Genomic DNA, 15061 nt, shown 5'->3' on the forward strand with positions numbered 1-15061 from the left:
CGCTCTGTACAGTCCTGCCAGGGAGACGTTCCTGCATCACCCACCTGCACTGAGCTGGGTGACGGGACCCAAGCAACCAGGCCCCTGGGAGCTTAACAATCACAGGCCTGGTTCTCAGCTACACTCAGGCGGCACTAGGCTGCTCTGGCAGCGGAACAGCCCTTTGAGAATCCTTTACCCTACAAAAGGGGCCACCCCAGCTGCTGTGGGGCTGCTGTAGGGGGTCTGCGGGAGCAGGTGAGGATCATGTCTCATCACAGCCTCGCTGACGCCCTCGGGCCACTGCCAAAGCCAGAAAAAGCCCCGGTGCAGCACCAGACCTGGAAAGAGCATTTGTGTGTGCGAGGGGGGGGGTGTCAGCAGGTGGGGCCAGGGGAGAGCTCACCCTGGCAGCTGTTCTCACTCGCGTGTGTGAACTTCGTTTTCCCAGAGCTGGGCTCATAGCCATGGACGCAGGTGCACTTGTAACTCCCAGGCACGTTGGTGCAGTTTGCGTGGGGTCCGCAGTCTGCCGGGCTTGGGCCCAGACACTCGTCAATATCTGCAACACAAGAGGGGATGTTCTGTACAGTCCTGCCAGGGAGACGTTCCTGTATCACCCACCTGTACTGAGCTGGGTGACGGGACCCAGGCGACCTGGCCCCCAGCAGCTTAACAATCACAGGCCTGCTTCTCAGCTACACTCAGGCGGCACTAGGCTGCTCTGGCAGGGAACGGCCATTGGGGAATTCCCCACCCTGCAAAAGGGGCCACCTCAGCTGCTGTGGAGCTGCTGTCGGGGTCCTGCACTCACCCTGCTCCTAGCCCCTGATGTAGAGGCTGAGGTCGGGGTGCCCAGAACTGCAGCTATTCCCTGCCCCCAGCACCTATGGGGGAGGATCGGGGGCACCCACACGGCCATAAAGAGCTTCTAGATTAAATAGATGAGAGGTGGGAGAGAAAACTGAGGCAGGGAATTGCCTAAGGACACTCAGCAGGAACAGAGCTGGGACTAGAACCCAGTTCTCATAGCGTATCCACTAGACCTGTCCCTTTCAGCTTATTTCCTCCATAGAAGGCCAAGAATGTGTCTCCCCTGCCTCACCATGCAGCTTTTACCCTCTGCTCCTCCTCACTGAGAGGAGCTTTGTGTCTCCTGGCTCACGGCCGGGAGTGCATCAGGGCTGGAAAAAATCCCTTGTTCCTTTGGCAGAAAACTTAACTTTTGCTCCATTGTAAAACCTCTTGGAAGGCAACGGGCCTACGCCATGCCTGTGAGGGTCCTATATGTGCCGACCTCTTGATGATGATGCTGTGCGTCAGAACAAGGAGAGAGCAAGTTTGTCCTGCTCTAGTGGCTGGTTCCCATAAGTAGATAACAGCCTGCTACAATGACTGGCTAATGGAGTTACTCCCTTAGCTCCAGCAGCTGAGATGTGTCCTTTCTGCAGACAGGTCCTGGGTTTGATTTCTGCTGATGACCCAAGCTGGTTCCTTTGGGATGTCAGCTCTTTCCCCAACCGTAGCAGCTGCTGAGGGTTAAGTTAATGGGTTCCAGAAACCTGTGAGCCTTTTGTCCAACAGAGTCCTCGGCTCCTTCTCAGCCCAGTTTGCTTTGCAAAGAGCTGAGCTTCTCCCACCTCAATGCTGTGCTACGAAAGAGCATCTTGGGCTCTGATTGCAGGTTTGGGGGGATGTTGCAGCTTCTAACAACCTCTCCTACTCTCGTGCCTCGGTGGAATTACGCAGCAATGCAAGAGACATGGCGACCTTCAGTCCTTGGGCTCAGTTTCCAATTTGTAAGACAGGCTGGGAGTCAGAACAGACACTTTGCCCGGGTGGGGCGCAGAGAAAGAGCGAGACCTCAGGGCAACCTGGTTAGTTTCCCCATCCAGGCATGTGGGTTAGTGTCAGAGATCCTAGGTCAGTTCAGTGATGATGCATTAACAGCATTGCCAATGCCAAGCAGTCAATAAAAGCCCCAAACCGTGAGTCAGGCTGCAAAAAAGTCACGAGATCGGTTTAAAAATTGCAAGATTTTTTTAAAATCCATTTTGGCTTCGTTTTGGTTGACTCTGGTTTGGGAGCTGTTGGTCACCCCAGCGTTACAATTTGCAGTTTTTCCTCCACCATGTGGACCTGGCCCAAATTTTGATTTTAGCCAAAAGCAGAATCACGTGACTCCAGGAGGTGGGGCTTTAAGGCAATGCCACGCGTTAGCAACACTGCAGAAAGGCCAGAAGCAGCATGCCTTTGACACAATTGTTTCCAGCTCCTGTTGTACCTGTGCAGATCTTACACGTATCCTTTTGACTCTTTCCAAATCCCCAACTGCATTTACACATGTAACTCCCTGGCATGTTGTCATAAACATACAGCTAAGGGTAGCATAAAATCCCTCCTTTACCTGTAAGGGGTTAAGAAACTCAAATAACCTGGTTGGCACCTGACCAAAAGGACCAATACAAAAAGAAGATACTTTCAAATCTGGGATGGGGAAGGTTTTATTGGTGCTCTCCTTGTTGTGCTCTCTTGGGACAGAGAGAGGGACCAGGCAGGAAAAAATCATCTCCTAAAACTGTATCTAAAATAAGCATCTAAGATTATAAAAATTGTAAGTAAAGCAAGGAAATGTGTTAGATTATCTTTTCTTTTAGCTGTGAATTTTCCCTATGCTAAGAGGGAGGTTTATTCCTGCTTTTGGAAATTTGAAGTTGAGCCTAGAGGGGAATCCTCTGTGTTTTAAATCTTTTTATTACTCTGTAAAATTACCTTCCATCCTGATTTTACAGAGGTGCTTCTTTTACTTTTTTCTTTATAATAAAGTTCTTCTTTTAAGAACCTGATTGATGTTAGTGTCCTAAAGATAAAGGGTCTGCTCTGCACTTTTATTAAAGACAATTGGTTAGTATATTATTCTCAAGCCTCCCCAGGAAAGGGGGTGAAGGGGTTTGGGGGAATATTTGGGGTAAAGTGGGACACAAATGGCCCTTTTCCCTGGATATTTGTCTAAATCACTTGGCGGTGGCAGCAATACCATCCAAGGACAAAGAAACGATTTGTGCTTTGGGGAAGTTTTAACCTAAGTGGGTAGAAAGAAGCGTAGGGGGTCTTTCATGCAGGTCCCCATATCTGTACCCCAGAGTTCAGAGTGGGGAGGGAACCTTGACACATGTTGATGCAGTTCCGGAGGGGCTCACAGATTGGGGTGATTCGCAGGCACTCGTCAATGTTTGCAAGGGGAGAGAAAGCGCTAGGTCAGGCTGATCTAGGAGCTGGACCTTGGGCACTGGGGTGACGTTGCTGGGGGATAACCCAGGTGCCCGACATGGACCGTGCTCTGGGGAGACGGGGCTGGTTACAGCCAGGAGTTCAGTGACTGGGTCAGCGAACGGGAGCAAGTGGCTATTGTCCAGAATGAGCCGCTCCAGCTGGGAAGGGAAAAGCCAGCCCTGCCCGGACACGCGCCTGCTGCTTCCCAAAGTTATCAAGTAAATCTGGTGATGCCCAGTGCTGCAATATCAGTGCAGACGGCAATGACTGAATGAGCCATGAGTTGCCCAGCACTGCAGCTATTACCTGCTCCCCAGGACCCATAAGGGAGGATCGGGGGCATGGCTGGAGCACACTGTGCTGTGGCTATTCTCTCCTCACCAGGGCCCATAGGGGGCAGAGCGCACGGTGCTATTTCCATGGCCCAGACACGAGGCCCCTTCCCAGCTCAGGGGGACACTAGCAGCCCAGATGCTGCGTGCTGGGGCCAGCGAGGGTCCCCTCCCCTCTCCCCAGCACATCTCTGCAGCACAAGGAGTTTGCTCTGTGGGTCTGTTTATTCCCCATCCAAGCGCCGGGCACAGGGGTGAGCTCGGCCCCATTCTCTGGGGGAGCTACACCAGGCCTGGAAGGATCATTTGTCTGTGGAAGGGGGGATCTCAGCAGGTGGGGCCAGGGGAGAGCTCACCCTGGCAGCTGTTCTCACTCGCGTGCGTGAAGTTGGCTTTCCCAGAGCTGAGCTTGTAGCCATCGATGCAGCTGCAGGAGTAATTCCCAGGCGTGTTGGTGCAGTTTGCGTGGGGTCCGCAGTCTGCCGGGCTCGGGCCCAGACACTCGTCAATATCTGCAACACAATAGGGGTTCTTCTGTACAGTCCTGCCAGGGAGACGTTCCTGTATCACCCACCTGTACTGAGCTGGGTGATGGGACCCAGGCGACCGGGCCCCCAGCAGCTTAACAATCACAGGCCTGGTACTCAGCTACACTCAGGCAGCACTAGGCTGCTCTGGCAGGGAACGGCCACTTGAGAATCCCCCACCCTGCAGAAGGGGCCACCCCAGCTGCTGTGGAGCTGCTGTCGGGGTCCTGCCCCAACCCTGCTCCTAGCCCCTGATGTAGAGGCTGAGGTCGGGGTGCCCAGAACTGCAGCTATTCCCTGCCCCCCAGGACCAAAAGCGGGAAGATTCGGGGTGTCATCATGGTGCCCTGTACTTCAGCTATTCCCTGCCCCCAGCACCTATGGGGGAGGATCGGGGGTGGGGCTGGAGCACACTGTGCTGTGGCCAGGGCAGGCTCCAGACCCCAGCGCGTCATGCAGGCGCGTGGGGCGGCATTGTCGGGGCAGGGCGGCATTTGGCTCCGGGGGACCTTCCGCAGTCATGCCTGCGGGAGGTCCACCGGAGCCCAGGACGAGCGGACCTGCCGCAGGCACGACTGCAGAGGGTCCCCTCTTCCCGCGGCTCGGCTTGAGCTCCCGCAGGCATGACTGCGGCGGGCGCGCTGGTCCCGCGGCTTGGACGGAGCTCCCGCAGGCATGCCTGGAGATGCTCCACCGGAGCCGCGAACCAGCGCACCCGCCGCAGAAGCTTCTGCCCCGGCCGCTAGACCGCCGCCCTGCTTGGGGCAGCGTAATTTATAGAGCCGCCCCTTGCTGTGGCTATTCTCTCCTCACCAGGGCCCATAGGGGGCAGAGCGCACTGTGCTATTTCCATGGCCCAGACACGAGGCCACTTCCCAGGCTAAGGGGGACACTAGCAGCCCAGATGCTGCGTGCTGGGGCCAGCGAGGGTCCCCTCCCCTCTCCCCAGCGCATCTCTGCAGCACAAGGAGTTTGCTGTGTGGGTCTGTTTATTGCCCATCCAAGCGCCGGCAGAGGTGTGAACTCGTCCCCATGCTCTGCGGGAGCAGGTGAGGGTCACGTCTCACACAGCTTCACTGACGACCTCGGGCTACTGCCAAAGCGAGCAGCCACCATGGTGCAGCGACAGGCCTGGAATGAGCATTTTCTGTGCGAGGGAGGGGTTTTCAGCAGGTGGGAGCCAGGGGAGACCTCACCCTGGCAGCTGTTCTCACTCGCGCGTGTGAACTTGGCTTTCCCAGAGCTGGGCACGTAGCCAGCGATGCAGGTGCAGTAGTAACTCCCGGGCACGTTGGCGCAGTTTGCGTGGGGTCCGCAGTCTGCCGGGCTCGGGCCCTGGCACTCATCAATATCTGCAAGACAAGAGGGGACGCTCTGTACAGTCCTGCCAGGGAGACGTTCCTGCATTGTCCACCTGTACTGGGCTGGGTGACGGGACCTAAGCAACCAGGACCCTGGGAGCTTAACAATCGCAGGCCTGACTCTCAGCTGCACTCAGGCGGCACTAGGCAGCTCTGGCAGGGAACGTCCCCTTGAGAATCCTTTACTCTACAAAAGGGGCCACCCCAGCTGCTGTGGGGATGCTGTAGGGGGTCTGCGGGAGCAGGTGAGGATCATGTCTCATCATAGCCTCGCTGACGCCCTCGGGCCACTGCCAAAGCCAGAAAAATCACCGGTGCAGCACCAGCCCTGGAACGAGCATTTGTGTGCGCGAGGGGGGGGGTGTCAGCAGGTGGGGCCAGGGGAGAGCTCACCCTGGCAGCTGTTCTCACTCGCGTGCGTGAAGTTGGCTTTCCCAGAGCTGAGCTTGTAGCCATCGATGCAGGTGCAGGAGTAATTCCCAGGCACGTTGGTGCAGTTTGCGTGGGGTCCGCAGTCTGCCGAGCTCGGGCCCAGACACTCGTCAATATCTGCAACACAAGAGGGGATGTTTTGTACAGTCCTGATAGGGAGACGTTCCTGTATCACCCACTTGTACTGAGCTGGGTGACGGGACCCAGGCGACAGGGCCCCCAGCAGCTTAACAATCACAGGCCTGGTTCTCAGCTACACTGAGGCGGCACTAGTCTGCTCTGGCAGGGAACGGCCACTGGAGAATCCCCCACCCTGCAAAGGGGCCACCCCAGCTGGTGTGGAGCTGCTGTCGGGGTCCTGCCCCAACCCTGCTCCTAGCCCCTGATGTAGAGGCCGAGGTCGGGGTGCCCAGAACTGCAGCTATTCCCTGCCCCCCAGGCCCAAATGCGGGAAGATTCGGGGTGTCATCATGGTGCCCTGTATTTCAGCTATTCCCTGCCCCCAGCACCTATGGGGGAGGATCGGGGGTGGGGATGGAGCACACTGTGCTGTGGCTATTCTCTCCTCACCAGGGCCCGTAGGGGGCAGAGCACACGGTGCTATTTCCATGGCCCAGACACGAGGCCCCTTCCCAGGCTCAGGGGGTCACTAGCTGCCCAGATGCTGCGTGCTGGGGCCAGCGAGGGTCCCCTCCCCTCTCCCCAGCGCATCTCTGCAGCACAAGGAGTTTGCTGTGCTGGTCTGTTTATTCCCCATCCAAGCGCCGGGCAGAGGTGTGAACTCGGTCCCATGCTCTGCGGGAGCAGGTGAGGGTCACGTCTCATCACAGCTTCACTGACGACCTCGGGCTACTGCCAAAGGGAGCAGCCACCATGGTGCAGCGACAGTCCTGGAATGAGCATTTGTGTGCCGGAGGGAGGGAGGGGGTCTCAGCAGGTGGGAGCCAGGGGAGACCTCACCCTGGCAGCTGTTCTCACTCGCGTGTGTGAACTTGACTTTCCCAGAGCTGGGCTCGTAGCCAGCGATGCAGGTGCAGTAGTAACTCCCGGGCACGTTGGCGCAGTTTGCGTGGGGTCCGCAGTCTGCCGGGCTCGGGCCCTGACACTCATCAATATCTGCAACACAAGAGAGGACGCTCTGTACAGTCCTGCCAGGGAGACGTTCCTGCATCGTCCACCTGTACTGGGCTGAGTGACGGGACCTAAGCGACCAGGCCCCTGGGAGCTTAACAATCGCAGGCCTGACTCTCAGCTGCACTCAAGCGGCCCTAGGCTGCTCTGGCAGGGAACGTCCCCTTGAGAATCCTTTACTCTAAAAAAGGGGCCACCCCAGCTGCTGTGGGGCTGCTGTAGGGGGTCTGCGGGAGCAGGTGAGGATCATGTCTCATCATAGCCTCGCTGACGCCCTCGGGCCACTGCCAAAGCCAGAAAAAGCCCCGGTGCAGCACCAGACCTGGAACGAGCATTTGTGTGCGCGAGGGGGGGGTGTCCGCAGGTGGGGCCAGGGGAGAGCTCACCCTGGCAGCTGTTCTCACTCGCGTGCGTGAAGTTGGCTTTCCCAGAGCTGAGCTTGTAGCCGTAGATGCAGCTGCAGGAGTAATTCCCAGGCACGTTGGTGCAGTTTGCATGGGGTCCGCAGTCTGGCGGGCTCGGGCCCAGACACTCGTCAATATCTGCAACACAAGAGGGGATGTTCTGTACAGTCCTGCTAGGGAGACGTTCCTGTATCACACACTTGTACTGAGCTGGGTGACGGGACCCAGGCGACCGGGCCCCCAGCAGCTTAACAATCACAGGCCTGGTTCTCAGCTACACTGAGGCGGCACTAGTCTGCTCTGGCAGGGAACGGCCACTGGAGAATCCCCCACCCTGCAAAAGGGGCCACCCCAGCTGCTGTGGAGCTGCTGTCGGGGTCCTGCCCCAACCCTGCTCCTAGCCCCTGATGTAGAGGCTGAGGTCGGGGTGCCCAGAACTGCAGCTATTCCCTGCCCCCCAGGACCAAAAGCGGGAAGATTCGGGGTGTCATCATGGTGCCCTGTACTTCAGCTATTCCCTGCCCCCAGGACCTATGGGGGAGGATCGGGGGTGGGGCTGGAGCACACTGTGCTGTGGCTATTCTCTCCTCACTAGGGCCCATAGGGGGCAGAGCGCACGGTGCTATTTCCATGGCCCAGACATGAGGCCCCTTCCCAGGCTCAGGGGGTCACTAGCAGCCCAGATGCTGCGTGCTGGGACCAGCGAGGGTCCCCTCCCCTCTCCCCAGCGCATCTCTGCAGCACAAGGAATTTGCTGTGCTGGTCTGTTTATTCCCCATCCAAGCGCCGGGCAGAGGTGTGAACTCGGTCCCATGCTCTGCGGGAGGAGGTGAGGGTCACGTCTCATCACAGCTTCACTGACGACCTCGGGCTACTGCCAAAGCGAGCAGCCACCATGGTGCAGTGACAGGCCTGGAATGAGCATTTGTGTGCCGGGGGGAGGGAGGGGGTCTCAGCAGGTGGGAGCCAGGGGAGACCTCACCCTGGCAGCTGTTCTCACTCGCGTGTGTGAACTTGGCTTTCCCAGACTTGGGTTGGTAGCCAGCGATGCAGGTGCAATAGTAACTCCCGGGCACGTTGGCGCAGTTTGCGTAGGGTCCGCAGTCTGCCGGGCTCGGGCCCTGACACTCATCAATATCTGCAAGACAAAAGGGGATGCTCTGTACAGTCCTGCCAGGGAGACGTTCCTGCATCGTCCACCTGTACTGGGATGGGTGACGGGACCCAAGCGACCAGGCCCCTGGGAGCTTAACAATCACAGGCCTGACTCTCAGCTGCACTCAAGCGGCACTAGGCTGCTCTGGCTGGGAACGGCCACTGGAGAATCCCCCACCCTGGAAAAGGGGCCACACCAGCTGGTGTGGAGCTGCTGTCGGGGTCCTGCCCCAACCCTGCTCCTAGCCCCTGATGTAGAGGCCGAGGTCGGGGTGCCCAGAAATGCAGCTATTCCCTGCCCCCCTGGACCAAAAGCGGGAAGATTCGGGGTGTCATCATGGTGCCATGTACTTCAACTATTCCCTGCCCCCCAGGACCCATGGGGGAGGATCGGGGGTGGGGCTGGAGCACACTGTGCTGTGGCTATTCTCTCCTCCCCAGGGCCCGTAGGGGGCAGAGCGCACTGTGCTATTTCCATGGCCCAGACACGAGGCCCCTTCCCAGGCTCAGGGGGTCACTAGCAGCCCAGATGCTGCGTGCTGGGGCCAGCGAGGGTCCCCTCCCCTCTCCCCAGCGCATCTCTGCAGCACAAGGAGTTTGCTGTGTTGGTCTGTTTATTCCCCATCCAAGCGCCGGGCAGAGGTGTGAACTCGTCCCCATGCTCTGCGGGAGCAGGTGAGGGTAACGTGTCATCACAGCTTCACTGATGACCTCGGGCTACTGCCAAAGCGAGCAGCCACCATGGTGCAGCGACAGGCCTGTAATTAGCATTTGTGTGCCAGGGGGAGGGAGGGGGTCTCAGCAGGTGGGAGCCAGGGGAGACCTCACCCTGGCAGCTGTTCTCACTCGCGTGTGTGAACTTGGCTTTCCCAGAGCTGGGCTTGTAGCCAGCGATGCAGCTGCAGGAGTAACTCCCGGGCACGTTGGCGCAGTTTGCGTGGGGTCCGCAGTCTGCCGGGCTCGGGCCCTGACACTCATCAATATCTGCAACACAAAAGGGGACGCTCTGTACAGTCCTGCCAGGGAGACGTTCCTGCATCGTCCACCTGTACTGGGCTGGGTGACGGGACCTAAGGGAGCAGGCCCCTGGGAGCTTAACAATCACAGGCCTGACTCTCAGCTGCACTCAAGCGGCACTAGGCTGCTCTGGCAGGGAACGTCCCCTTGAGAATCCTTTACTCTACAAAAGGGGCCACCCCAGCTGCTGTGGGGCTGCTGTATGGGGTCTGCGGGAGCAGGTGAGGATCATGTCTCATCATAGCCTCGCTGACGCCCTCGGGCCACTGCCAAAGCCAGAAAAAGCCCCGGTGCAGCACCAGACCTGGAACGCGCATTTGTGTGTGCGAAGGGAGGGTGTCAGCAGGTGGGGCCAGGGGAGAGCTCACCCTGGCAGCTGTTCTCACTCGCGTGCGTGAAGTTGGCTTTCCCAGAGCTGAGCTTGTAGCCATCGATGCAGCTGCAGGAGTAATTCCCAGGCATGTTGGTGCAGTTTGCGTGGGGTCCGCAGTCTGCCGGGCTCGGGCCCAGACACTCGTCAATATCTGCAACACAAGAGGGGATGTTCTGTACAGTCCTGCCAGGGAGACGTTCCTGTATCACCCACCTGTACTGAGCAGGGTGACGGGACCCAGGCGACCGGGCCCCCAGCAGCTTAACAATCACAGGCCTGGTTCTCAGCTAGACTCAGGCGGCACTAGGCTGCTCTGGCAGGGAATGGCCACTTGAGAATCCCGCACCCTGCAAAAGGGGCCACCCCAGCTGGTGTGGAGCTGCTGTCGGGGTCCTGCCCCAACCCTGCTCCTAGCCCCTGATGTAGAGGCCGAGGTCGGGGTGCCCAGAAATGCAGCTATTCCCTGCCCCCCAGGACCAAAAGCGGGAAGATTCGGGGTGTCATCATGGTGCCCTGTACTTCAGCTATTCCCTGCCCCCAGCGCCTATGGGGGAGGATCAAGGGTGGGGCTGGAGCACACTGTGCTGTGGCTATTCTCTCCTCACCAGGGCCCATAGGGGGAAGTGCACATGGTGCTATATCCATAGCCCAGACACGAGGCCCCTTCCCAGGCTCAGGGGGACACTAGCAGCCCAGATGCTGCGTGCTGGGGCCAGTGAGGGTCCCCTCCCCTCTCCCCAGCGCATCTCTGCAGCACAAGGAATTTACTCCTTGGGTCTGTTTCTAACCCCGAGGGTTTATTTCCCATCCAAGCTCCGGGCACAGGGGTGAGCCCGGCCCCATGCTCTGAGGGAGCAGGCGAGGGTCATGTCTCATCACAGCCTCGCTGAGCCCTCGGGCCACTGCCAAAGCCGGCAGGAGCCTCGGTGCAGCGCCAGGCCTGGAAGGAGCATTTGTGTGTGCGAGGGGGGTCTCAGCAGGTGGGGCCAGGGGAGAGCTCACCCTGGCAGCTGTTCTCACTCGCGTGCGTGAACTTGGCTTTCCCATAGCCATCGATGCATTTGCAGAAGTAATTCCCAGGCACATTGATGCAGTTTGCGTGTCCCTGGCACTCGTCAATATCTGCAACACAAGAGGGGATGTTCTGTACAGTCCTGCCAGGGAGATGTTCCTTTACCACCCAGCTATACTGAGCTGGGTGATGGGACCCAGGTGACCGGGCCCTGGGAGCTTAGCAGTCACAGACCTTATTCTCAGCTACGCTCAGGCTACACTAGGCTGCTCTGGCAGCCAAACAGCCAGTTGAGAATATGGTGCATTGAAAACTGTGTTAGCATTACAAGCTCTCACTTTACGTCTGCAAGGGGCTTTCGTGGACCTGCTTGCGGGCTAGGGGGCTCGTGTGACCAGGGCCGGCTCTAGGTTTTTTGCCGCTCCAAGCAAAAAAAATTTTGGCTGTCCCCCGCCCCAGCCCTGGGCTCCCCCCCGCACTCCTCTGCTGCCCCAGCCCTGGGCTCTTCCACCCACTCACACCCCCTGCGACCCCAGCGCTGTGCTTCTCCCTACCAGTGCCCCCCCTCACACACCTCCTGCTGCCCCAGCCCAGGGCTCTCCCCCGCCCACCTGCACCCTCCTGCCGCTGCAGCCCTGGGTCACTGGTAACTCGCTCCCAGGGCGGGTCATTCAGCAGGAATTTTGGATGTGCACAGAACACAGACAGGATTGGTTCCCATATGGTTACAGAACTGCAGTAAAGTGGAACAATTTTCAGTTTGTGTGATTGGAGGATATCTGGATGCATATTATAAGACTGTCGTCCATAAATGAGGAAAAGTTGAGGTGTCTTTATTATTCTTTTGTTCCACTCTTTCTTTCTATGGGGAATTTGCCAATGCAATATCACTGTCTTCCTTTTAAACAAACAAACAAACAAAAAAGGCAATGGCTGTTGAAAATAACCACTGGGAAGCATTTCTTGCTCAATTTTATCCTACTTTTTCTACAGCAAGTTACAGTGGATCAGTATATTGGATTTGGGAGAAATGAAGTAACAGCTGCCCAAACTGAGCTTGAGCACTCCTGAATTTTGAGGTGTTCAAATCTGGAAGGCAGGTGCTGGGTGTGTGTGTGTGGGGGGAGCTGTGGGCTCCGCGGGGGAGCATGGCAGCATGTATGCAGCAGCGTGTCGGGCGCTGCGCAGAACCAGCCATGCTCGTCTGAGTGGCACGGTAAGGGGGTTAGGGGGTTGGAGAAGGGGTAGGCGGTTCTGGGGGGGGGCAGTCAGGGACAGGGAGCAGGGGGGGTTGGATGTGTCAGAGGTTGGGGGGGGCAGTCAGGGGACAGGCAGCGGTTGGACAGGCATGGGAGTCCCAGGGGTTTGTCAGGGGACAGTTAGGGGGTGGGGTCCTAGGTGGGAAGTTAGGGGGTCTCAGGAGGGGGCAGTTGGGGACAAGGAGAAGGGAGGCTTAGATGAGGGTGTGGTCCCAGGAGGGGGTGATCAGGGGACAGGGAGCGGGGGGAGTTGGATGGGTTGGGGTTTCTGTGGGGGGCAGTCGGAGGGAGTGGATGGTGGCAGGGTGGGGCTCCCCTCCCTCCCCCTGGAGTGTCCTGTTTTTTGAATGTTAAAGTATGGTCTCCCTACCACTCACAGCAGGCTGCCGCATGAGGTCCCCCTCCTTCCTTTCCAGTTGGTAGTGACCAAGGGAATGCTGGGAAATGTAGTTCTTTCCCTCCTCCAGGACTGGCTCTATAGGCAGGGAGCTAACCAAGGAACTACAGCTCCCAGAGCCCCCTGTTGGTTCTGCCGCCCCTGCAAATGGGCTGCCCCAAGCAGGTGCTTGCTTTGCTGGTGCCTAGAGCCGCTCCTGCCTGTGACAAACTTAAGCCCTGAAGTGGGAGCTTTTCCCTCCCTCCCAGAGTTATTGTCCATTAACTAGCACAGCTCCAGGCATTGTCATTCCCCTTAGAAACAGCCAGTCCCTCTTTAAAACTCGACACATTCACAGCTCCCTTGCCGCAGTGGCAGTGAGTTCCAGAGGCTACTGCTGCCCTGGGAGGAGGAGTATTTCCTTGTATCTGCTTTGAATTTGCCCCCTTTTCAATTCAATTCAATCCACACACTGCCCCTTTGGTCATTGGTCTTTCTAAAGCTCCTGATTGTCTAAGCTGATCTGATTTTTTTTAATGCCTGGGATTGTCATCATGAGCTCAACCATGCACTTTAGACCCACTGGAGCCGTGTTCAGTGCGTAGCTGTGCAGGGCTGGAGCTAAGCATGTGCTTTGCTGACTCAGGGGGCTCAGGGAGCACAGACAGGGACCAGCACAAAGCGATTTAGCAGCTGGCAGCTTCCAACGTCCCCCGGTGGATACACCAGCATGTGGGTATCCCCTGCCAGGGGACTGGCATTGGTGCATGCGCCAGCTTCACCAGCGCACAGGGGTCTCCAAATCCACTGCACTGCGAGTCCAGAGAGACCTCTCAGTCTGTGCCCTGGGCAAACTCCCTGCCCTGGGGGAGCGATGCGGAGCTGGCCAGCCCGTGTGTCCCTGCGCCATGCCACTGGGAGCCAGGGTGTCTGAGGGAAGCCTGGGGCTGGGCTGGCAATGCCAGTCCCAGCACATCCCCCTCACAGCGCAGCCCTGGGGGAGCAACATGGAACTGGAGCAGAGAGAGGATTGAGCAGGGGCCTGGTACAAGGCCTGAAAAAAAGTCAGCAGAAGTGACGCTCTGAGCAAAAGTCCGGCCCTGTGGGACACTGAGCCAGAAAGGGTTAAGCACCTTGCAGGCTAAATGACCCAAATTCTGCCTTTAAAGCCACACTAGAAAAAGAGCCGGGAGCTGTTTCTGGCTCTGGGGAAGCAGCCGGTATCGGAGCCGCTGGTTTGTTGCTGTCTCGGTGAATCTAAGTATCAGAAATAACCAGCAGTTTGGGGGATTGTCGGCCCCACTCTGCAGTTTGCCCTGATGGAGCAATCTCAGTGTGGCCCCCCCAGGCACCAGTCACACCCTGTCACAAAGCAGAGGGTTGCCGGCAAGTTCACCGTCCAGTGCACGAACTCGGCACCGGTATTGCCGGCATTGCTACAACACAGTGATTGTGTAACCACATCCCAGCACCAGATTCCCCTGCCTGGCGCACGATCAGATGGTTTGATGGGTGGGGAATGTTTTGTCTGAAGCAGCAGGAGAAAGGCACAAGGGGGGTAACAAGCATGTTGTGAGACACCCAAGCTGGGATGTCAGTTGTTTATCCCGGATGGTTTGTCTCAGTCTGTAACTGTCGGGGTCCATTGGCAGAGGCAGACATGTGGCCGTGTCCCTGTGGCATCTCTGGGCGCTGGCTGCATTGGGGATAAACCTGGCCGAGCGCCTTGGCCACTGCCCCGACTCTGGGCTGTCTGGGCACTTCGCTGGAGGTCTGCCGACCGGCGACCCGCCCAGAGCCGGGACAGCACACGGAGCGACGAACGCCAACCCCACGTCCTCGCCCCAGACTGCTGGAACTCGGGGGGCCTCAGGGCAGCCTGGGGCTGGGCTGGCAATGCCAGTCACAGCACATGCCCCTCCCAGCGCTGCCCACACAGGGAGCCTGGGGCAGTGGGAGGGTCCCTCGAACTATCAGCTGTGCCCCCTAGAGGCCAGAGCAGAGCATGGCTGCCTGCCCCCAGCGGAAGCTCAAGCAATAGAGGACAAGGGGCGAAGTCAAGAACGCTTTAGCCCAATTCCCAGAGCCGTTCCCGGGGCCCCTTCCCAGGCTCAGCGGGGCACTAGCAGCCCAGATGCTGCGTGCTGGGGCCAGCGAGGGTCCCCTCCCCCCTCCCCAGCGCATCTCTGCAGCACAAGGAGTTTGCTCCGTGGGTCTGTTTCTAACCCTGAGGGTTTATTCCCCATCCAAGTGCCGGGCACAGGGCTGAGCCTGGCCCCATGTGCTGCAGGAGCAGGCGAGGGCCACATATCATCACAGCTGACGGCCTCGGGCCACTGCCAAAGACGGCAGCAGCCCCAGTGCAGCGCCAGGCCTGGAAGGAGCATTTGTGTGTGCGAGGGGAGGTCTCAGCAGGTGAGGGCAGGGGAG

At 58.4% G+C, this 15061-nt stretch overlaps 1 protein-coding gene across 1 annotated transcript in view; it reads right to left on the reverse strand.

Annotated features, from left to right (window-relative positions):
• Positions 1–174: 174 nt before the first annotated feature.
• LOC123353816 (latent-transforming growth factor beta-binding protein 4-like) overlaps positions 175–15061 on the reverse strand; it is a 28354-nt gene continuing 13467 nt past the window's right edge. Inside the window, exons 5-13 of the mRNA XM_044995229.1 lie at positions 10987–11106; positions 9423–9578; positions 6865–7020; positions 5866–6021; positions 5340–5463; positions 5179–5258; positions 3941–4096; positions 404–541; positions 175–320 (exon numbers count right to left, since the gene is read on the reverse strand). Of these exons, the coding sequence (XP_044851164.1) occupies positions 175–320; positions 404–541; positions 3941–4096; positions 5179–5258; positions 5340–5463; positions 5866–6021; positions 6865–7020; positions 9423–9578; positions 10987–11106 (1232 nt within the window). The remainder of the gene's footprint in view (positions 321–403; positions 542–3940; positions 4097–5178; positions 5259–5339; positions 5464–5865; positions 6022–6864; positions 7021–9422; positions 9579–10986; positions 11107–15061) is intronic.

This window comes from Mauremys mutica, chromosome 20 (assembly GCF_020497125.1).
Source record: "Mauremys mutica isolate MM-2020 ecotype Southern chromosome 20, ASM2049712v1, whole genome shotgun sequence".
Lineage (NCBI taxonomy): Eukaryota > Metazoa > Chordata > Testudines > Geoemydidae > Mauremys > Mauremys mutica.